The sequence below is a fragment of the Budorcas taxicolor genome, chromosome 23, assembly GCF_023091745.1.
Source record: "Budorcas taxicolor isolate Tak-1 chromosome 23, Takin1.1, whole genome shotgun sequence".
Classification (NCBI taxonomy): Eukaryota; Metazoa; Chordata; class Mammalia; order Artiodactyla; family Bovidae; genus Budorcas; species Budorcas taxicolor.
Window position 1 is genome coordinate 40,796,431 of NC_068932.1, and position 24,770 is coordinate 40,821,200.

Consider the following 24,770-nt stretch of genomic DNA (forward strand, 5'->3'; position numbering starts at 1 on the left):
GAGTTCTTGATTTCAACTCCCAAATGCCTCTCAGTGGTCCTCTTCTTGGTCTAGAGAGGCAGGAATAACTGAGAGCAAGATAGCAGAGTAGAAAACCAAAAGGCCAGGTGTGGGACCAGCCTCTTTATTCTCTGAACTGACGAGTCCCCATCTCAGAAATGAGCACAGTGACACACACACACCTGGGCTCAAAGGTTTCCTGGAGTTTCCTAACAGCCCCCAGCATCTTTACCCATAGGACAGGGATTATAAACACACCTGTTTCTGAGTTATTCTGGGGTTACAGACAACATTGTATGTAAAATGTTTGCCCCAGGCCTGGTGGACATTAAGCTCTCAAAAAGTGGTAGTGATTAGTAGTATGATGATGATTACAGTACTGCTAATAAGAGTACTTTCAGTTTGTCATTCTAAAATGTATTCTTTTCTCCATTTTGCAGAGTTCAACTGATCCTCAGTTCTCTCTCCACCACACCACACAGCAAAGCAGGAAGGCTGCGATCCTCAGGGCCGGGGTGCAATACGGGTGGTGGGGCAGGACTCAGCCATCTTCTTTCTCCTCCTCCTGCCTTCCCGAGACTCCTCTCTGGACCTCTGAACCACATTCTGGGTTTCCTCCTCCTCCTCTGAGGGTGTCTCCTCCATCTTTTCCCGCGCTTTAAGTCAATCTCTGGATTTGAGAGGTTTCTCAGGGTTTGACTGCAAGCTTCTGATTCTGCCTCTCCCCAACCTCCCTGCCCAAGGTGAACACATCCATTCCCATGCCCTGAACCTATACCTTCTTCGCTGGCTCCAGTGTCTCGCCTAGCCCCCCAGAGCTGAGCTGCAGCCTTCAGCTTCCTGGCGGACATCTGCCCTTGAATGACCCTCGGACATACTGGAAATGCACCTGGGGCTTCCCACAGGAATCAATTCCTGCCACCGCCCCTGCCCCTCCCATCTTCCTCATCCCGATAAGCTGTACCACCGTCACGTTTCTCAAGATGGAAATCCAGCAGTCATTCTTGGTCCCTCTTCCTCTCCCTCCTGTATCTACTCAATGCATTAACTGTCCTGATGGCAAAATACATCCCAAACCAATCTACTTCTCTGGTATCTGTCGGAGCCAATAAACCTTAGCTGAAACCATAGTCACAAGTAGCCGGCTTTATACTGCGAACCTGATCCAAATCACTGCCCCCTGGAGGGGAGAAGGAAATGGCAACTTACTCCAGTATTCTTGCCTGGAGAATCCCAGCAACAGAGGAGCCTGGTGGGCTGCCCGTCTATGGGGTTGCACAGAGTCAGACACGACTGAAGCGACTTAGCAGCAGCAGTAGCAGCAGCCCCTTCGAGGCTTCCCCAGCACCAAGAGCCGAGTCTTGACTGGGGCTGTCAGCTTCCGAATGAGCAGGGCCTGCCTCCATACAGCTTGTCCCTCTGCAGGAGGGCTCAGCCATCACCTTTGGTCCCCAAACCTCTCGAGTCCCCCCACCCCCGCCTCTGATTCCTGCCCCCACTCCAGGGGCTTCCTCCACAGCACAATTCTCAGCCTTTCAACATGCTTATTTTTATGCCCTCATTTATTATTGATTTCTAAAACCAGCTTGAACATCTGTAAGTTCACGGTTCACATATTGCTGAAGCCTGGCTTGGAGAATTTTGAGCATTACTTTACTAGCATGTGAGATAAGTACAATTGCGTGGTAGTTTGAGCATTCTTTGGCATTGCCTTTTTTTGGGATTGGAATGAAAACTGACCTTTTCCAGGCTTGTGGCCACTGCTGAGTTTTCCAAATTTGCTGGCATATTGACTACAGCACTTTCACAGCATCATCTTTCCGGATTTGAAATAGCTCAACTGGAATTCCATCACCTCCACTAGCTTTGCTCATAGTGATGCTTTCTAAGGCCCACCTGCCTTCACATTCCAGGATGTCTGGCTCTAGGTGAATGATCAGACCATTGTGATTATCTTGGTCATGAAGATCTTTTTTGTACAGTTCTTCTATGTATTCTTGCCACCTCTTCTTAATATCTTCTGTTTCTGTTAGGTCCATACCATTTCTGTCCTTTATCGAGCCCATCTTTGCATGACACGTTCCCTTGGTAGCCCTAATTTTCTTGAAGAGATCTCTAGTCTTTCCCATTCTGTTACTTTCCTCTATTTCTTTGCATTGATCGCTGAGGAAGGCTTTCTTCTCTCTCCTTGTTATTCTCGGTTTTAGAAAAGGCAGAGGAACCAGAGATCAAATTGCCAACATCCGCTGGATCATGGAAAAAGCAAGAGAGTTCCAGAAAAACATCTATTTCTGCTTTATTGACTATGCCAAAGCCTTTGACTGTGTGGATCACAATCAACTGTGGAAAATTCTTCAAGAGATGGCAATACCAGACCACCTGACCTGCCTCTTGAAAAACCTATATGCACGTCAAGAAGCAACAGTTAGAACTGGACATGGAACAACAGACTGGTTCCAAATAGGAAAAGGAGTACGTCAAGGCTGTATATTGTCATCCTGCTTATTTAACTTCTATGCAGAGTACATCATGAGAAACGCTGGGCTGGAAGAAGCACAAGCTGGAATTAAGATTACCGGGAGAAATATTAATAACCTCAGATATGCAGATGACACCACCCTTATGGCAGAAAGTGAAGAGGAGCTAAAAAGCCTCTTGATGAAAGTGAAAGAGGAGAGTGAAAAAATTGGCTTAAAGCTCAACATTCAGAAAATGGCATCTGGTCCCATCACTTCATGGGAAATAGATGGGGAAACAGTGGAAACAGTGTCAGACTTTATTTTTTTGGGCTCCAAAATCACTGCAGATGGTGATTGCAGCCATGAAATTAGAAGAAGCTTACTCCTTGGAAGGAAAGTTATGACCAACCTAGATAGCACATTCAAAAGCAGAGACATTACTTTGCCCACGAATGTCCATCTAGTCAAGGCTATGGTTTTTCCAGTGGTCATGTATGGATGTGAAAGTTGGACTGTAAAGAAGGCTGAGGGCCAAAGAATTGATGCTTTTGAACTGTGGTGTTGGAGAAGACTCTTAAGAGTCCCTTGGACTGCAGGGAGATCCAACCAGTCCATTCTAAAGGAGATCAGTCCTAGGTGTTCATTGGAAGGACTGATACTGAAGCTGAAACTCCAATACTTTGGCCACCTCATGAGAAGAGTTGACTCACTGGAAAAGTTCCTGATGCTGGGAGGGACTGGGGGCAGGAGGAGAAGGGGATGACAGAGGATGCGATAGCTGGATGGCATCACCAACTCAATGGACATGAGTCTGGGTAAACTCTGGGAGTTGGTGATGGATAGGGAGGCCTGGCGTGCTGCGGATCATGGGGTCGCAGAGTCAGACACAACTGAGCGACTGAACTGAACTGAACTGACTGTTGATTTCACCTGCTGTCCCCCACAGTGCCCGCTCCAAGAGGCTGAGGACGGCATCCATTCCGGTCACCCACAGGGAGCCTGACTCAGCACACCAGGCATCCAAATCAGGAACACTCAGGCATATTTGCTGAAGGATTAATAAAAGCACCAGGCCAGTCTTCTATCACTTTTATCAAGAGCAACTCCCTGCTGAGCCCCCAATATCATCCTCCCTCCACACCAGAGCAGGAGGACAGAGCAAGAAGGACCAGAGAGTCAGATCTGGCAGCCTGCAGGCAGGATGTCTTCCCAGGGTTTTACTTAGCAATCGTTCCAAGTTACAGAAAAGGTAAAGTAGAACAATGGATATCCATGTTTGCCAGATTCAATTCTTATGCTTCCTTGCTCTCTTTTTCTCTCTATACCCAGGCTCCCCACACACATTCACACACACACAAACACACACACACACACGCACACACACGCACTTTTTGTGGCTAAACCATTTAAAAATGAGTTGCAGACTTCATTTGCAGGTATCTCCTACCTTAACATAAGACCTTTATCACTGCCCCCAAATTTAACAGTGAAACAGCCACATTATCTAATATACAGTCCATACACATATTTAAGTGTTCATAAACAGTTTTTACAAAAGCTGTCCCCCTACCTCCCACCCAGAACAGGGAGCTAGTCCAGGATTACACATGTACATTTAGTTGTCATGACTCTTAAGCTTCTTTTCATCTGGAACACTCTCTGCAGGATTTTTTTTTTTTTTTCAATCTTCTGTGACTCTGACATTTTGAAGCAATGTCTTGTCAAACGTCCCACATTCTGGATCTGATTGTCTGACTCGTCAGCTGGCAAAGTCTGCTGCACACGTACACACAGACACAACTCCACTCTGTCTTGGTTTCCTAAAATCTATACATTGGGAGATTGTACATAAAAAAAAATTTTTTTCTGAAAAATCTTCAACTCTGGACTCTTTTGCTAAGAAAAAAACCCCAGAACATGTGGTAACTCTGGCTGTGTTTCCTCCTGGCTACAGACAGCAGGGGCCAAGGTGCAGCGGGGCCCTTCCTGAATCGCCACGTGGTGTGGCCTGACAGAAGCCACCTTGCCCCATCAATGACCACCATGGCCAAGATCCCGCGGGGGGACAGAGGGTCCACGCCCACCAGAGGCTCTTACTTCTTTGAGGACGCGAGCAATTACTGATGTTTCATGATACTCCAGAGCAGATAAGAACTGACCCACCTCTGCCCAAGGAAGAAGCTATGTACCGTCCCCGAAGTGTGGGCCAGGGAAGGGCACCTGGGGCCAATCCAAAATGCCCCAGGGGACATCTGGGCACCTGTCTAACTGCTTTCAGAATAACTCAGATGTTTCAAGTTCCAACAGCATGCGGCATGCTTGGAATGCAAGTGATTCACCTCAGGGGACCTGGCCAACTTTCAACCGCAGAGGGTCACCTCGTGAAATGAGACAAAATAAATCCAGAGAATACCTGGCACTCGACGTTACCAAAACACCCCATCATTTGATCTCCGTTCCTAGAATCTTTAACATCATTTCAAACTCAAAACCACAGAGACGACACCCAAAGTCCACATCCAGAGACTCAAGAACCACAAAACAAAGCCAAAAGATCATCGGCATCAAAGGCAGCGCCCCCTAACCTCGCTGCCGTCCACCTGGAAAGCTGGTTCCCCAAAGGGTGCCGGCCAGCCCATCTCTGAGAAGAGACATCTTCTCTGCTCAACTCTGTGGCGCTGCTACAGGTCTATGATGCAACTCTGACTGTTAAAGAGTTCATCAAACACCAGTATGAATAATGCAAGACATATTTTCCAGGTTGTACAAGACAGGCCAGGGCTTGATACGGCAAACAAGCACGTCCAAATGGCCTGTTTTCTTCAGACATTTTTCACTGGAATCCATCCAACTGAGGAGAAGGGGAAGGACTCACTTTCTGGGAAGCCAAGTACTCCATGCCCCGGGCCAGCTGGTAGGTGCACGACACCAAGTCCTTGAAGGCCATCTGCTCCTCGGGAACACGGTTGATGTCATAGGAATACTCCATCCCAGGTGGCCTCCGGGCGCGGAGGTATTCCCGAAGATTGCCTTTTGAGGCGTACTCGACGATGACATAGAGCGGCCCTGTGGATGGAAAACAAGAGCTGGAGAGGCAGCGAACCCCAGAGCTGCCCTGGGGCAGCGAACCCCAGAGCTGCCCCGGGGCAGCTCTGCCAAGAAGTTCGTAGTTATTACAACTCAGTGCTTTATTATTATTATTTTTTTTAATTTAAACATATAGAACAGCACACACAAAAATAGAACACCTGCCTTCTAATCTCCCCCCAAATGACAACAAACACCCGGTCAAGGTAGACTCAACAGTCTTTAATAAAACAGAAATGCTTCGTGAGTGCCCCTTTCTTGTCATGTCCCCTCTTGGAAAGCAACTGCTACCATAAATTTGCTGCTCTCATTTAATTTTAACAATTGTACAAACACATGTGTATCAATAAATGATGTATTATTTTTAGCAACATCCATGAGTAATAAAGACATGGCTTTGCAACAGTTTCCCCCAACACATGATCTTTCTGGAAGCCAGTCAGGCTGATAAAAAATAGATCCAGATCATTCCGTTTAACACTTACATAGATTCTATCATATAAGTATACCATGCTGTATTTATCCATCCCCCGATGGGTTGTGTTCAGGCTTGGGCCATTGCAAACGTTGTGCAATGGACACTGCAAGCTAGTGCGTGGCTCCTGATACACACATGCAATACTGTCCCTATGGCAGAGACCAGCCTGTTTTCGTGCGTAAATGTTACTGGCACACAGCGAGACCAGTTCATTTCTGTATTGTTTGTGGCAGCTTTCTCACTCCAGCAGTAGAGGTGGGTGGCTGCCACAAAGCCAAAAATACTTACAATAACCCTAAACAGTCTCCTGACTCCCGGTAGAGATCTCAAAGGAAAATTGCCAACGCAAAAAACAGCCATTCCAAGTTTATTAATTATCATCAAACTGGTTCCCAAAGTGACACAGATCATCTATGAGAGAAGCCAGGGTCCTCACTTCCTAGGGGACGATAACATGTCCTTCCTGTCCATCTCCCCTCTTTAAGGCCACTCCTGGGGACTCACCCATAGCAAGACATGGTTCTTCAATCCCATTTCAAGGGAAGAACTTGTCAACCAAAATGCAGGATCTTACGTTGGGAACTCACTCTTACCACTCACTAAACAAAAACATAATGAGATGGCCTTTTCCAAACACCCTCTAGGTTATGTCCAAAAAACCCTATAGGCCTTCCCATCCAGGGTCACCCAACATCCACCTTTCCTTCTAGACCCCAGGCACGGTCATCAGGAACACCTTCCTGAGGTGGGTTTTAAAAAGAACTTTAAACACGTGCTTAGGAGGCTCTAGGAGCAAGATCTAAACATCCATATGCTTCTAAAATGATGCTGATGCTAAACCCTGGGTTATGTGAATGAATGCATTTTTTTCCTCCTACTCACCATCCTGAGTACAGGCTCCAAGGAGATTTATGATATTTTTATGTTTCCCAATCATCTTCATCATCTCCATCTCGGACACCAGATCAGAAAGGTCTTTCTCAGTGGCATCATCTAGAACATTAGGTAAATTACATATCAGTTTTGCTACTGTTGGTTGATGAACATTTGGTTGAAACAGAATGAAACTGAATTTATGAACCAGAAAAGACTTTCCAAATCTTCTCTCTCATCTTACTGGTGAAGCAGGAAATGCCCAGAGAACTGCCCTCCTCCATGTCAACTAGCTAATTTGGGGTCAACAGTGTCAAAAGTCAGGACAACTACATACGCCTTGGGCGCTAAGGCCAATTCTTTCCCAGCAAACCTCACAGACATGGGGGCATTCTTCCCTACCATGAAATAATTCCATCCTCTGGAAGATAGCAGGTATCTCAGAAAACCACATCAAATTTCATGGGGCCTGAAAGCAACTGTGAGGACTTCTGTGGAGGAGGAGGAACGGGAGGAAGATGGGGGCATTTCATATACTTCAGACTTTCTCTGGATCACAGGCTGCTAAGCTGAGCCCTCAAAGCCCACAGGGCACTCACAGATGGATTCAGGCAAGGACTAAAGTCCCCATACCAGGACAAAAGTGTGCACCCGCTCCTGCATCTTGAGGGGCTAAAGGTTCTCGCCTTCCATGGGCTTCCCAAGGGGCTGGGATTCCCATACTAAGATAATTAAAGTTTTAAAAACCTCTCTGCTCCATAATTTCAAACAAGAACAGCTTAGGTCCTGCATATCCTGGCTCGCAGTTAAGCTTCCAAAAAGTGGCAAGATTCTTCCTCAGGTACCTGAATTGAACTAATTCAATAAGGGAAAATCTGGGCTTAGGCCATGGATGGAAGCCATGCTGCATAAAGCTCTTTGGCTTCACAAAAGGAAGAGCAACACAAGTGCCTAGAGTGTAAAATCCACACGAACGCCCACGGAAAAGTGCACACCTGCCCCTCAGTGGGAGAGGCTCCACTCCAGTGACACACGGGATCCTCTCTAAGCTCTGAGATGCCCACTGGCTATTAAAATGACCACGGCTGACGTCTGTGGTCCTCCCAGGCATCACACCCAAAGTGGGAGCAGCTCAAAATGTCCTCATTTTCCTAAGGAGCCTTTCAGATCCAGAGCTAAGGAAAAACAACCAAAAAAACACCCAACCCCTTTCCAACTATTTCTACCCTGCTCCCTCCTCTCAGGAAGAGACGCGATGACTCAAAATCCCATGAAAGAAAAAGCCTGACTCCTGGGTGTCCACAATGCGTGACACTCCCCCCACCCCTCACCCACACACATTCTGAGAACAGACCTGTCTGCCAGGACATGTGGGAAAAACTCTGCTTGGGGTGTCTGAGATGCCCACGATGGGATTTATAATGTAACCGTTTCCTATAACTCCTCTCATAAAAGGATACTGTGGGAAGATGAAGTTAATGGTTAAAAGGTCTTCAGGCTCCTTGAGCAGGGTTGGAAGGTTAACACATAAATGTTCAGGCTCCCACAAACGCCTCTCAACGTCTACATCTCTGGGTCATTGCTCACTCATCCCTGAACATGTGAGCAATTCTGCACCAGCATCAATGCCATGCGCTCCCTCTTAGCTTCCTAAGCAACTCCCAGACCAGAACCATTCCCTCTCTGTGCCTCCTGCAAAGGAGAAGGAGTGGCCTCCTCTCTCTGAGCCTTCTGGGCTCCCCCTAAAAAGGCCAACTCCCCTTTATTTGTAAGATAAGGTTTGTGTTCTGCATCCAACGTGCCAACACTCATCTAAATTAATCAACTCTATGTGAGTCAATACTTTCTAAGCATTTCCAAATATAAAGGGAATGAGCTACCACTTTCTAACAGAACTGGCTTTTCTTTTTTATAAGTGCACACTGCTTAAGATAAATAGCCTGTCCGAGATGCTGATTTATACTGAAAACTTCTCAACCCCTAGGTCAACTATGTGCTCTTTGACCCCGCGCCATGATAGAGTTCACACAAAAGGAACATTCTTGATAAGGCTACCCCCTTCTCCTCCCTCCCCACACCACCCCCCTCACCTTTCAACATCTTCACGGCCACAGTGACTGCTTCCTTGGGCTTCTCCTTGTCAATTCCCACTGCTTCAGCCATGACCACTTGCCCAAAGCAACCTTCTCCCAGGGGTTTGCCCAGCGTCAGCCTGAATGTGTAAAGGGAGGATTAGTACACGGCATCTGGTACAGCGAGGGAAATTCCAGAACTCAATATAAAAATCTTTCAGCAGCTTACAAAAGCATGGAGCATTTATCATATGGAACTAATGAGACTTGGGGAACACACGCGCTTGAGTATTTTCTTAGTGACGTTTTAGGGAACGTCAGTGACTGCTGGAACAACTACTGAATGTCACATTTGTATTCTTGATTTATTTTCTTTAAGGAAGGTATCCTTGCGAGTCAGGTGGTCAGCTTTCCTAAGTGCTAATGAGGAGAAGCTTTGATCTTGAGCCCATCGAAGATTTGTAATTTAGAATGTCTCAAAGAAAACTGTTAAACCTGTTTTTTTTTTTTTTGTCTCTGTGAAGTGATGTCTTTAAAAATCACTATTATTTAAATACCAATGGATTTTATGGTCACATTCTGGGCCAAGTTACAAGATATGAATCTTAAATGCATTTCAAGGAATCTCTGTTTTTTCATTAAAGGAAAAAGAAACCTCTAGAGAGGGGGGGGATTTTTCTGACATATTAGTTTAGAAATCCTTATGACTGCCCAAAATTAATAATGAAGAAAATCCAAAGTGAACAAAACAAACTAAATTTCTAAGGTCAGACGTGCTACATGCATCATGCTAACAGCCATATAGACTCCTCGGACATTCCAAAAACCAACAGAATGGACGAGACTTTGGAACACTTACAAATGTGTTTTTTTCACTTAAGTATAACACAACAAAGTACTGAGCTGCCACTAGTAAGCAGTATTTTTCCTAAGTACGCAATGGTTTGAAAAAGTTAAAGCAAAGACCAAGGGTAGCATGTGCTATGCTGAGGTCATTCCCTTCCTACCCTGGGCTAAAATGAAATTTAATATCTTGGCAGAAAATAAACATTTGCATTGGAAAAATGGCTAATTTATGTCCTATTGCCCTGCTACTACAAACATAACAATCCTTTCTTTGTACAATGTCTGCCTCCAATCTAATAAACTGCTTCTAAATAGCCTTCATTCATTGGAAATCTGCTCCACCTATGGTTGTGCTAAACACTATTTTGAAAGGCTTAGCACTCAGATTTTCCACACTCCGGGTACTCTGGGTGGGAGCTGACAGACAGATTCCCACTGCTGCCGGTGGTGTCACAAGTGGCAAAAGCTATGGCTTGAACCTGGGAGCTATAATTTCTTAAAACATGATCACAGCTCCCCAACTCAGTTCTATATCCATAGGAATGTGCACAAGAACCCACCAACTTGTTTAGTCAAGCCCAGGCTCATGAGAAACACCCCCTTCTCATACTGCACAGGTGAAGAAATCATTCTTTGTGTTTTTCTGGTGCCTCACTGGTAAGAATGCAGTAACCAAGCCCTGAATGAATGAATGAACAGCACACAAGCTGGAATCACTTCCGTTAACAGTCTAACAAAATGATACCAGTACAATAATTTGGCTCTCATTTATGGCGTATATTAATATCTCTAAACGAGCTGTTAGGAAACAAAGCTGGTTGGAGTTGTGTGAGTCAAGTGCCATGTAAGCTACCCCTCCTTCCAGAGAAAGGCTCCTCATCACATCCAATCTCTGGAAAAGCTTATCTTTGTATTTCCAAATCTGTGCATGAGTTCCTTCTCTAGTCATTAGACACTTCTTCGACATAATCTCAAGAAGACGGTGCAAATGTCAAGACCAATAGGGTAGCTGTGCATAAGCAAGTCAAAAGCTTATTCCAGTTGATTCGATGCAGATGTAGAGTCAGCAATTTCTACCTTCCATTACTCTCAGGCTGTTTAGACTCTAACCACTACAAGAGAGACCCTGGAAATGAGCTGACAGCCCTTCAGTGACCATCATATTCACTTCAGAAGGGAGACCTGGGGGCTGGCCCCCGGCTGGAAGATGGATGGCTGGTAGCCCAAGATCTGTCCATTGGCTGGATGTCCATCTTGCTGAGATCTGAAGCTCAGATCTCACCGGTTATGAAGGGAAATTCACACGAGCCAAGAATTGTGCTCAGTCCTGGGAGGTCTGTACTATCACCTTCATTTTATAGACATGAAGTTCAAAGAGAATCAGGTAACTCATACAAGGTTGCCCAGCCACTGGCTGGCAGAGCCAGGATTCAAATCAAGCCCAAGAGAATCCAAAGTCCATGAACTTGAAGCCAGACCAAGAATATACAGCTCTCAACAATGCCTTCACCAGAGCCCAGGTGGCCACACTTGGACTGATCTTATTGGAACACCTCTATGTCACCCAATAAGGAAAATACTATGGACCATAAGAAATTCAATGGCAGGTACCATATTTGAAAATTTACAGCCCAATATTATATTAATAACTATTAAAAACAGCACTGTTGGGTGAAGATTCTTCAGGCAATTTATATTCTATATCTAATCCCTCTAAAGAAATGAACCATAGGACAGTCACGTTCTAGGAACCAGAAGTTAGAACGTCAATTCTGTTTTATAAATGGGATAATCCCACTTATAGTCCATTTGACTGGATCTAAATTATCTAGAAAGCAAAAAAAAGAAAAGAAAAAAATGCTAACAAGGTACCATTTTGTTTGCCAACCAGCCATGGCTTAGTAGTTCTGCTTTAAAAGAACTATTAAAAAAAGAGCCCATGAGAGAATCAGTTCTTTGTTTTTCCTGGAGTTGATTATTTAGAAATACAATCTTACCCATTCCCGTTGACATCATCACAACAAGACTTTGGCAATTAAGGGTCATAAACAGAAAATGTCAACCCAGTGTCCCCATTTATACCTAAGTCTTCATTGGGAGATGTGTCCCCACTCAAGCACTCACTTATCTCTTGGAAACTCCCATTTGGGATCTTCTGGCAGCTCATACTCGGAGACCCCTGCCAGCATGGGGGTGTCTGCAGTTGAAGAGAGGCGAGTTGTAATCCTCACCAACGGGGTATTGGAGTTCATAGAGGAGCTGGACTCAGCAGAAACCTGGATACAAAATGCAAAGACACAGATGTAATCCTGGCTCCACCTGAGAAGACTGGGAGCCGGCCAGAGCCCAGCCATTGGTCAGCTCTTAGAAAGCAAGGAGAGGGTGGGTTGGCCAAAGTCGTGAATTTAAGACCAAACATTTAGGAGCTGGATTCCAACTCCCCGGTCCTCCCATCCAGGCAATATGTGCTAGATTTCATCCAACTTGTATGTTCCTAAAACCAGACTTCCAAACAACATTTTTTAGACATTGCTTGATCAAAAAAAAAAAAAAAAAAGTCTTGTTTCCGCCCTAAACCCTCAACATATCACCTGAGGATACAAAGCTAGACCCCCACAGGCTTCATTCTTGCCTTTTTGCCTGGGCTTGTATCAGAGCCCCAGATTAGCAATCTCCTCCTGGCATACCAGCTCAGATGCAATGCTACGCTTATGAAATTCCACAAAAACTTCTGGAAAATTGGCTCTTCAATCAGCTCTATCTTTTGAAATGTAAAGGAGAATACGTCAAGGATCTAGCTCCAGCATGAATGGCAAAAGCATTCTGGCAGCAACAAGTGCCTTTATTCAAGGATAACCAGAGACCCAGGCACTGGGGACCACTGTCTACTTCTTCCCCCACTCCTTCTGGGAACTAGCTGATGCCCAAGTCAACTTTGGTTTCAGAAAGTAGTGAACGAAGAGTCAAGGGAAAGAAAAATACCTCTTTATTCACAATCTTGTGGGAAAGCTCCCCTCCCCATCCCCCACCCCCCCAGCAGCCTGCAAGCTTTATTGAGTTTTCTCAGTTTACACTCATTCATTATAGTCTGCATTTGAAAAAATAGTTATTTCTTAAATATATCATCTTCTCTGTGCTGGTTTCTGTAAAGGAAAGTACCATTACGGGCTGCCTGACCATCACCTTATTCTAAACCATGAATAAGACCGGCCCAAGAGAACTGGAATCGGGTTTGACGTGACCCCTCAAATGTGGCTCTGTCCCCTACATGACTCTCATATCAACCCTTCTCCCCAGCAGTGCTTACAAACATTTTTAAAATCAAGATGGCAAGGACCGAGATGAACAAATTTAACAAGGATGAACTTTCAAGGCGGAGCCTGGACCATTCCCACAGGGAACCAGCAGATTGCTCTGGGAACATCCTACTTAAAAAACCTTGACTCTCTCCTTAAACCCAGACTGCCCTTAAAAAGCAGGGAGGAAACCTGAGATGTCCAAGAATAGATTAGGGGTGGGGGGAATCATTTCAGGAATAGGAAGCTGGTATTAGTATTACTTATAATATCAAGAAGAAGGCAATTATTAACATAGAATTTCTATCATCTTTTTAAATGTACTTGAAAACATTTCTGAGCCTTCTGAGCAGTCTTTTGTCAAAGGGAATCATGCTTAAATTTTATTACGTAGACTCTATGATCAATGTTTACTCAGTATGAGCATAGTAAACATATATATATTTATGTGTGTATTTAATGATATATATATGTATACATATTTTAAAGGAACTTAGCAGTCATTAGTTTTGGAGCTGAGAGGGGCCTCATGGACAGATAAAGCTCTAAGAGGCTTCACACCTAAGTGTCTGGGCCACAGAGGCAAAGAGCAGAAGCAAAAAGACGAAAAGGTAAAAAGAAAAAAGACAAAGGTAAACATGAAAAGCCTGCAGAATCCACCTCCGCAACACGCTGACCTCAGCTGCAGGGCCACCAGTAACACCATCTCCCCAGCCTCCACTGACCCCATATATGTTTTGAGCTCCATTTTCAGAGAAGGGCTCAGAGAGATTTCAGGGAACAGGTCTGGCTAAAAACACTTTCCCGAATCCTAACGCCCTGCATCAGGTTGTGAGCTACGGATGCCAAAGGAGATGGGTGTTCGCAGATAAAAAGGTCTCCCTCACGAAGAAGCACAAATCACCACTCATCATGGTGGGAACCCGGCTTGAAGATCACAGGCCAGAAGACTGGGAACAGCAGTCAGAGTCAGTCTGGCAATGAGAGACAGGACAGGCCCCAACTGGTCAAGGTCTGGCAGAGTCCACAGCCAGAACACCCTCTCCAAGGCCAGAAGCGTAGCCACCACAGGGTTCCTAGAACCCCTGCGCAGAGTGTGCAGGGAACATGGAGACAGAGAAACCCTGACCAGAGGCCGGACCCATGCCCCCTGCATTGGAAGGTGATATCTTAACCACTGGACCGCCAGGGAGGTCCCTTAGCATCTTTTTAGAATCATTTGCTGCTCAGATTCATGGGAGTTTATGACGACCCCTCTCTTTGGGGAAGCCTGCAGACTTGTAGCCTAGCACTGTTCTGTGTGTGAGATGCTGTCTGTCAGATGGCGTGCAGCAGGGGAGAAAGCAATTCCATCAGCATTAAGGGTAGGATTTGCCTTAATGGTTTGAAAGATGAGACCCTCTGCTCACAGCCAGGGTGGGTGGGTAGGGCTGGAGGGGTCCGGTGGGCAGAAGAGCAAGCCTCAGAAATTAAGGAGTCAGGAGACAGTCCCAGGGCAGAAGGAGAGCTGGAGAGTTAAGAAAATCCTCATGACAAATAGGGCTTAGTGGCTGCCTCAGAAAGAAAAACGAAGCATTCAGTCAGAAGTTAACTGCTCCGCAGCTAACCTGTGACCCCAGAGGAATCTTTGCCCACAAACCCGTGACAAGAGTTCACACCCATACACATCTTCCCCCACAGACAGAGTGTCTCCCACAAGGTTTTAATGCGAAAGCTTTGAAACTGGAAAACCTTCCCCAACTTTGTTGCTGTCACTAGGATGAAGGTTATGGAAACTTTGTTCAGATTAAGGGCAGAGGTTTAGATTCCATGGACAGATCTGGAAGATACTTCTGTTAAAAACACACACACACACACACACACACACACACACAGAGAGAAAAAAGAGAAGAAAATGTCCCCAGTAGAAGAATCAACAGAATTCAATCCCTCTGTCTACGCAAGGTATATCATAATTTTACCTCCATGCATTTTACTATGCTTTTAAAATCCCCTCTGGGACTGTAAAACATGACTGGCTTTCTCTTCATTCCATCTTACTCCGAGCGCTAACGTGTTTGCAGGGCTGGCCCAATCCCTTGCAAGCAATTCCTCTGAGGAACACCGTGTTTCTAGAGCTTCTCTCATCTGGACCACATTCTCCAAGGAATTCCACTGAATTTCACTTCTGAATCCTGTTCTGCAACACAGGCAATCACTCTTTTTTTGAGGGGGGGGGGCACAAAATCAAAATCTTCCCTTTCAGATATGTTCCTTTAGTTCCAGGTTTCCTTTTCCTCTAATTTTAAAATATCCCATTGATAGTGATCACTGAGTTACTTAAAACAATAAACACTAACACGCTAAAATAAGCTGTTTCCCCACTCCCAAATCCTGGCAGGCCCTTTTCCGTCATGTTTTGCCACAGTCTCCACTCAGCTTCCTCACTCTCCAGAATCTCTTTACCATAAATTCCTCATGCCATAAATCAAGCTTTTAACTAAATGTGTTTTTTCTCCTATTTCCACCGCACATAAAGGAGATTAGGTAAGGAAGTGGGTTTTTCTTTTTTTCTTTTCTTTTTAAAGGGCCACCAAGAGACTGTGTTGTCCTTTAATACTAGATTTGATTCATCAATGCGAGGGGGCCCTGCAGAGAACAGGGCAGGCAAAGGTATAGATGCCACGAGGAGGAGGACTCACACATGGACCACACCCAGCCAGAGAAACCCTCTGACGCTCAGTCCACGGATCCACATTCTCAAACCTGAGCACGAGGCCCCAGACCTAACACAGTGATGCTATAAGCACCGTCTATCACTCCCCAATAGCAAACAAAGTGCCTTCACCTCCTAGAGCTGGCGGATGAAATAAAGGGTCAAGGGATGGGGGGAGGGGAGGTTTATTTTCCTTCCATGACAAATTTTAGGTAAACAGGCAGGGGAGCTAATTTGACACTTACTTTCCTCCTTTAGCAAGTCTCTGCCTCCCTAAACCTCTCCCCAGAGAAAACCTATCAAACCCCGACCAGTCTCATCAGCCCAAACCCAGGTCTGATCTTAGCTGAACTTTGTGTCTTATGGAAGCTGAGAGGAGAGAACAGCCAAGTGGGAGCCAGGCGCCCACATGCAAGGGCAAATTCCAGTTAAGCCATCCATGACCATCCAATTACCTACATGCTTTCTGGAACCAGCCAGGTTCCATTAGACCACTTGAATGACCAAAATACAGAGAATGTTCCAAGATCACGCTGTTTAGCTGCTAGGCAGCAAAGGAGCTTCTAGATGTGGGCTGCCCTTCACAGAATTCAGTGGATTTCATAACATGGCCCCCAGAACTGGCTCCCAAATCACACATGCCATCTTTGTCCCATTCACAATGTCCCTGGGAATGTGTCCTTTGCTTCAAACATACTGTTATAAAACATGACCTCGACTGACCTTGATTTTTCTCTGGTTTTCAATCTATCTGTACCAGTAATCAAGAGGGTGAAATTAAAGTCTGGAGAAAGAAAAAAACAACAACAACAACAAAACACAAAAAACCAACCCTGCTGCCCTGTGCTGAGATGCTGGTGGTGAGATAGCATGAGGTACATGCACGTGAGGGGTTATCTGCTGATGCAAGTGTATCTCCATCCCACCCTATGGAAGAGTCTGGCTCTTGAAAAAGAACCGGATGTGCTCACTGAGAAACCAACTCAACAAAGCCAGCAATGCTGCCTACCTCCTGAACAAACGGCTCACTTCCTTTCACACTTCTCCCCACCCCCACAGAACTAATGTGTGCCACACATGAAAAGTACAGCCAACCCGGCAACTCAAGAATGTGTCAGGAAGACTTCTCAATGGCCATGCCGTCCACTAGCAGCCCTGGAGACCTGTACAAGAGCCAACAGGCTCGGGCAGAGGCCCCTCTCTGGGCTGGCTCTTGCTGGTCCCCTTGTCTGAGCCGCAGCTCAGAACACGGAAGGATCCCTGCCAAATGAAATGGGGAGACGCCCTACACCACCCACCTCCCCCACCAAAAAGCTATTTCTCTTTCCGCAAATATCAGAATGCATAAGGAGCCTCAACAAACTCATGGTTACCAGGAAATGATCACAGGGAATTTCTTCTTTGGTACCAGAGAAAAATATTTTTGTGTCAAAAACAAAAACTCGTATGTTAGTCTTACACTGGTAAGTCCAGTACATATTAGTAAATGTCAACAAAAAAACTCACAATAGGATAAAACAATTTTTTAAAAAAAATCTGCTCTTGTTCTAAAAAGGGAGCAACGATGGATCTGGTGAGATGTGGTCTGTGCATGTCTGGGGAGGGGCAAGGATCAGGGCCAAGAAGATGAAATTCCAGGGACATGCAGGACGGCAAGTGCCTCGGAAATGCTGAGGAACAGTCCATCCCCAAGACATCTAATTACAGCTCACCTGTCGCCAGGTAAAGGCATGCCTGGCATCCCTGTGGTATGCTCTCTGTCATCAACGTATCTGCAGGCCTTTCTGGGGCTTTTCATTCCAGCCACAGTCCAATAACCCTCTTTTATCCAGGTATCTGATAAGCATTCTTCCACCAAAGGGGCCATGCTTATTATGGACGAACGGCTCTTTGTGAAGAATCAGTGGGTCCCACATGTGCAGCTGAGATGTGTCAACATCCCCCCAAATAAACGCCCAGAGATTTGTTTTTCCAGGGGACTGGTACCTGCCCACTTTCTGCTGCTTCTCTTACACTATTTGACCCTACTGAAACACAAGGCCATTGCATCTCAAATGAAGGCCCCCAAATAACTGTGGAGCCATTGGCAAAGGCCACAGGCCATGTCTTTCATGAAACCTGTGTTAGACTAAGCACTTAGAAAATTAAGAAGGAAGGAGGGGTGGGAGGGATAAACAAGGAGGAAGAACTAGAATGCTGCCCTCAGTTACACACAGGGAAGGACAGGAAAAAGGACCAACTTAGACTGAAATGGACAATGAAGAAACACCAGTCAGCCAGAGGGAAGTCAAGCACAAAGACCAGAGTTGAGTCAAGGGGATTTTAAAGGCATCTGCTTCTTCTATATTAAATAAAAAGAAGAGCACTATAACAGCTGCAGAAAAAAAAGCATGATGAAATAATTACAGGACAATGGTCTAGCTACACCAAATTAAAGGTTTCTTCCAGAAGGTAGCATTTTTCCCTATTAGAAAAAAAAACAATAGAGATGGGAATACCACTCCCTCTTTCAAGTCCCTAGAGTCAGGATCTCAAGATGGTAGCTGTAAAAATGGTCCAAATGGCTGTAAAAATGGTCCTGAGGGTGGGGGAGGGTGTCCACACTACCCAAAGGTCACCGAAGGTACCATGTTATAAGAGTCATCTTGAGACTGAACTCTCCCAGAGTCAGGCAAGTGGCCTCATCATCAGTTCCCTGGCCCCAAGAAAGATATGCTCGGTCGCTTCAGTCGTGTCCGACTCTTTGCGACCCCATGGACTATAGCCCACCAGGCTCCTCTGTCCATGGAGTTCTCCAGGCAAGAACACTGGAATGGATTGCCATGCCCTCCTCCAGGGGATCTTCCCAACCCAGGTATCAAACCTGCATCTCCTGCATCGCAGGCAAATTCTTTGCCGATGAATCATCAGGGAAGCCCCGAGAAAGACAGTGTGCCACTTTAATAAAACAGCATTCTTGGAAGCAGGGGGAACCAATGACATCTTTCTCCCCTGCCTCACCCTGCTGCCACTCTTAACACCATGTGGGCACTGTCCTACACTTGACACACACTCCAAATGCTACCCTCAGCCTCCACTTTTATTTTTTTAGCCTCCATTTAGAAAGACCTGCTTGAAACATAGATTCAAAGAAATCAACAAGGACCCATTCAGCCCAGAGTTCGGAGCTGGGCTGAGAACAGCCATATCTGTGCCAAAACCACTGCTGACCAACTGGTTCCTAATGTTTCCTAATGCCTTGTCCAGAAAATATCATTGCCACCTGCAGTCCCAGGAGGGGTAGGGCTGGGATTAATCCAGTTTCTCAGACTGCATTTCAGAATCATCTGAGGACTTACTTAAGATGCAGATTCCTGGTCCTCTTCAAAACCTACTCAACCAGAATCTCTGGGGAGGCAACTAAGGAATCTGCAATTTTAACAAGCGTCCTGTACACACTGAGTTAGACCCTGTGAGTTAGCCATTTTCCTTACTGTTTCAAAACTCATGCCTTTATTGGAACCAAGTACTAAATACTTTTGGAAACACTGCCTTCACACCTGCCTTCCCCTTCCATCTTCATGAGCACTTCCAGCCCCACCAGCTTTGCCTGGCTTTGGTTTAAGGCAGAGGTGTTGGCTCCAACTTGTCATATCTGCCCGAAGCAAAAGTAAACCCACTGGGAGGCACAGACGAGCAAAACGGAACCAACAGGACTGAGGTTAACAAGCTCTAGAGTAACAACAACTAGCTGCCCGTTCAATATACAAATCATTCTGCCACCAAATCCACAGTCATGTTCATGTGAACACCGAATCATAACATATTATAGGCACGTGTGTATGCGTGCTCAGTCATGTGACCCCATGGACTGCAGCCTGCCAGGTTCCTCCGTCCGTGGGATTTTCTTGGCAAGAACACTGGAGTGGGTTGCCATTTCCTCCTCCAGGGGAATCTTCCTGACTCAGGGATGGAACCTGCATCTCCTGCATTGCAGACAGGTTCTTTACCACTGAGCCACTGGGGGGACTATAGGATTCTATTTTAAGAATCAGAGGTAAAAGCCAAATCCAGTTAAGACAGACCTTATGGGGTAGTAGTTCAGACACCTCCAGGTACAGGTTTCTGACCTTGACTTCAAAAAAAGTAAGTCCAAGAAAACCAGAATCCCTTCCTTTTCAACAGGCATCAGTATATCACCAAAAGAAGCATTTGATCACAGGGACAAAGAGGACTTATGCCACGTGCATTTGGTGAGTCCCACCAAACGCACCACAGTGCTGCCTCTTGGGTTATTTCCAGTCCTGCAGATGAGCTCAGAGTCTCACACCATTGGGCTTTCTCACCCTCAGAACTAGACTCAGCTGACCTCACCAATGTACCAGGACTTGACCTTCCAAGCTCCAGACACTGATTGGACGGATGCCCACCAAGAGGTCAGTGAGAACCACTGGCACAGGGATGCTCCCAAAAGTAGAAGCAGAGGAAGAGACCCAAGAGCTGGCTGGGCGTGGGGGAGTGGTAAAGTTCTTCAAACTCTTTATCTACTTTCTGTTACCTGTCTCCGCAGGGGGATGCGCTTGGTCAGCTTGTGCACAGCCGGCTGGCTGCTGAAGTCCGGCTTCTTGGTCGTGTTCCTCATCCGGCACAAGATGACCGTCACCACCATGCAGGCGATGAAGAACACCCCTATGCAGTAAATGGCTATTTCCAGGTAGTCTGGGGAAGCTGGGATCTCCTTTTCTCTTACAGGAGCTGGATTGTAGATCACAGGAGAGGAACAGATAAGCAGGCCACAGAGTTAGGAGACTGCACTGATGCTTCCTGGCCTAACTACAGGAAATCAAAAAGCGACAATCATTCCCAAGGCAAGACGGGCCTCCCAGCAGCTCAGCGCTGCAGGAGGCATGGGCTCTGGGCCTGCCGTGCACCTCTTCTAAACAGAAGTGAATAACTCTGGGCTCCTTGATTTACCACCGGGGCCCAGGTGATCTCTTATCACTATCCTCAACAGACCTCCGGAATCCTGAGATCATGATGGACTGGCTGACACCAAGGTACGAGGGTCAGGTTACAAGGTCACATTCCATGAAGACATTTGGGTAGGGTAGGACAGTCACCCACACTCACGACAAAAGGGCTGCCTTCTTCCTTGATGGTCTCTGATGCAAACCATTTAAAAATTCTTAAATATGAATGATGCCCACTTTTGTCTCTAAAGGAACGGTGCCTCTGTCTTATTTGGGTGAGCTCTTCCAAAGGAAGATGTGACCAAGTCATGCCCAGATGAACACAATCTCAAAGGAAACAAAAAAATGATTCATCTACTGGGCTGGTCGGAAAAGGTTCAGATTTCTAAACATAGTCCAGTAGATTATTTAACTAAACAAACAAATGCTTTTAATAATAAAGACCGAATTGGTTATACTATAGAATCATTATGTCTAAATGATAAAAAGTACGTAACATTCTTTAATCAATAACCATTTAAGTTTTTGTGTATCTGGTTATACTAAAGTCACAACTTTTAAAGAAAAAACAGAGATGATGTCACATGTGAGGACACACAAAACCGCTTAAGTAAGAAACTCTTACACTAACTTCCAATAATCTGCTCCCTCCTTGGTCCTCAATGATCAATCGACAAGCAGTGTATTTCCAAACAGTACTTTTCTCAAACTGCATTCTCAGTTACTGTGCTCGTACTGTCAGGCAAATCGGTTAAGAAGTGCCAGTTGGGCACTCGCAAAATGCAGTACTACAAGTAAAAGCAAGCTCAATACACGAGGCATCTCACCGTCTCAAAGCAAATACTCAGAGCGGATTCACAACAAAAGGAAAAAATGAATGCAAAGGCATTATTTAAAGCTTATACATCTGAGTCAGAAAACTATTTGCAAGATAGTCAAAACTCTTAGCAGCACAGCACAAAATGAAATGATCAATTTATTTTTGCTAGATGTAAAATAAGCATGCAGGTAGGCACCAAACTCTAAAAATAAGGAATTAATAACTGGAGTGGAACATTATGAGCTGGCAAACCATATAGTCTATGCAGTTTCACAAAGGAAATGACAAAGAGACAGATGTATTAAAGAAGATAGTAGTTAAAACTTGACTAGGGTAGAGATGTCAGTTAAAAGATTTAGACAGCGGCAGTGTTTCGGCAAGAGGGCTTCAGTGATGTTGATTTCTCTGTAGGGTAGAAATAACATCAAGCCCGAGATGGCAAGAGCATGCTTTGCAGTAAAGGCCTAAGAGTCTGTTCCATTACATCATGCAGCAAGCCACCGATCCCCAAGTAGATAACACACTGCTTCTGAACACCCTACACACAGAGGTGTTTCTGCCCAGGAGCCTCAACATACACCCATCTATTTACGTCTCACTAAAAACAGAGAAGCGGAACGAAAAAAAAATTCTTTTAAGTATATATGGGATTTTAACAAAATGGAATTTGAAATGAGAAAAATCACTTTGAATTTTACAGAGTGATTTCAACTTCTTCCTTAAAAGAAACCGGGATGGGTGAATTTACACAGTGACTCAATAACTCACTAAAAACATAAGATCTCTCGGGGTTTGGAGGGTAAAATTTCACTTGCTCATAAATAAATGCGTGGGTGGGATCTCATTGCAAGTGAATTTCCAAGGCAACTTTCTTATCCCAGGGGGATAATTTTAAACATTTTGAAAAATCTTTATGTGAGGGGAAAAGGGACCATTCCTGAGAACAGAAGCTGTGTTAATTTCATAGCAATCAACCAAGAAGAGGGAAAAAACCATGGAGAGAAAGAGCAGTATATACCTGGCAGAACTGTCAACCATGCAGAGTGAAAGGATATCCCAATAGAATTACCCGCCAAGCACGTATATTCCCCAGCATCCTCAAAAGTTACATTCCGAATATAGAGAACCTCAATTTCTTTGTCCGTGGTATTAACACCGGCGGCCTAGAAAACAAGGAAAGCAAGAGAAAAGGCTAGACGACACAGGAATGATTGTGGAGGGGGCCATGGAACCACGAGGCATTGCACCGGGACCTCCAGCGGGTACCGGCCACCGGAAGATTCCAATCGCAGCCCATCCACAAAGCCCACAACCAAGAGACACTGAGCAACACGGAGCAGCTCACCTCCACAGGCCCGTCACCACACTGGCTTCACCACCTAGACATACATGCATGCGATCAAAGGCATGGAAAAATCAACCCACAGAGATCCATTCTCTGGGTCTTTGCTTGCTTGCTTTGGATGGAGGAATGATTTTCCAAAAGTAGGGCACCCAGAAGTCCAAGCTGGGTTCTGGTCCTGTTGGCTGCAGACTCCCACCTTGAAAAAAGGATGGCTCTGTCTAAATTGTTGTATTGCAAGACAGCACACCGCAGGTAAGTCCAGGTGGATACTTGGCATAACCTTCCAGGCCTGTGGGAACCACCAGGGTGGGGTTCTGTGTTGGTTACCAGGCTCTGGTTACTTTTATTCGTATATAACTATCTTGACATACATTGCATTAAAAGAAAATGGAAGAAAGCATGATATTGATAGCAAAGAAGCTGGGCTCTTTTTTTCTCTTTTTGCAACAAAAACATTTGCACGTGAATCATGACAAATTGGTGGCTCAGACAGTAAAGAATCTGCCTGCAATGTAGGAGACCCGGGTTCGATCCCTGGGTTAGGAAAATCCCCTGGAGAAGGGAATGGCTACCCACTCCAGTATTCTTGCCTGGATAATTCCACAGAGGAGCCTGGTGGACTACAGTGCGTGGTGTCGCAAAGAGTCAGACACGATAGACTCATATCACTTTCATAGGAAAAACTGAAAAAAGCAACCTTCTGTCTTTAATAGCCATCAGCAGTACATCTATTCACTGAGATGGAATATCCTTGAACTTGAGATAACAAGGTCAAGGACAGTATAATGCAAGTATCAATTAGGTAACAGAGAAAACGGTGCTCTGTTGAACCAATGACATTGTGCCAATATTTCTCTAAAAATCTGGGGTTGAGGAGGTATCAAATTCTGCTGTTATGCAAATGCCACAAACACAAAACACAACAGGCACACCGGTGTGTGTGTGCAACAGTGCTGATGTGCAATAATGATGGGAGATGTGCAGCCTGAACAAGATAAACCAGAAGGAACAACTCCAAAACTGGGTGGGAGGTGAAGGGCAATCTTCAAAAGAAATTAGAGCAAGCGCTTTGAACATGTGTGGGTATTTTTCCATGGCTGCTGGCATCCTACCAGCTGCATCACGGAAGAAAGATTATGATGAATATACCAAGACCACAGAATCACCCTATAAGCTGCTTGCAATCTCCCAAAGCACCAGGTCTTTTCAGCTTCTATATCCAGCCTTCTTAAAAAAAAAAAAAAAAACCAAACAAAAACGTTGTTACCTTGCTGTTTTGGCAGGACAGTGAGCCAGGCAGACTGGTTGGCCTGCCCTATATAATTGGAGACCTTACAAATATACTCCCCAGCATCCGCCTCAGTCACATTGAACAGAGCCAGCACTTCTGCATTGGAACTATTTATCCCCGAGTGCTGGAATAGACACAGGAGAACAATATAACGGCCAACCCGGAAGGACTTCACAAGGTCCCACCACCAACACACCACCAAAAAACCACCTCCATCTCATCTAAACAGCAGCATCAAAGGCTGTGGGTTTAGAAGGAAGAAAAATAAGTCAACTGGTGGACAGTGGAAGTGACCCAGTGGAGAGGGGAGGGAGGGTGTGATCAATTCCCTCGAAGAAAGGGCCCGCAGTTCCCCAAGCTGAGCATCTCTTTCCTGCTTTTTGGATCCTGGGTGTTTATAGCTGGAAAGCACACTTTGGCGGTTTAATGTTCTGAGGTAAGCTACCTATGGTTCTACTGGAAGCCTGTTCTTCTTAAGGACATTCCCTATGAGCAACTCAATGTGGGAGACATGTCAGGCAGTGTGCTCAGAAGTATTTGTGCAGACTCAGCTACTGGT

General features: G+C 45.4%; 1 protein-coding gene across 1 annotated transcript in view; it reads right to left on the bottom strand.

Annotated features, from left to right (window-relative positions):
* Positions 1 to 24,770, bottom strand: part of FGFR2 (fibroblast growth factor receptor 2) — a 99,468-nt gene that overhangs the window by 10,034 nt on the left and 64,664 nt on the right. Inside the window, exons 7-12 of the mRNA XM_052660647.1 lie at positions 22,594 to 22,738; positions 20,344 to 20,540; positions 11,940 to 12,091; positions 8,988 to 9,109; positions 6,907 to 7,017; positions 5,335 to 5,525 (exon numbers count right to left, since the gene is read on the bottom strand). Of these exons, the coding sequence (XP_052516607.1) occupies positions 5,335 to 5,525; positions 6,907 to 7,017; positions 8,988 to 9,109; positions 11,940 to 12,091; positions 20,344 to 20,540; positions 22,594 to 22,738 (918 nt within the window). The remainder of the gene's footprint in view (positions 1 to 5,334; positions 5,526 to 6,906; positions 7,018 to 8,987; positions 9,110 to 11,939; positions 12,092 to 20,343; positions 20,541 to 22,593; positions 22,739 to 24,770) is intronic.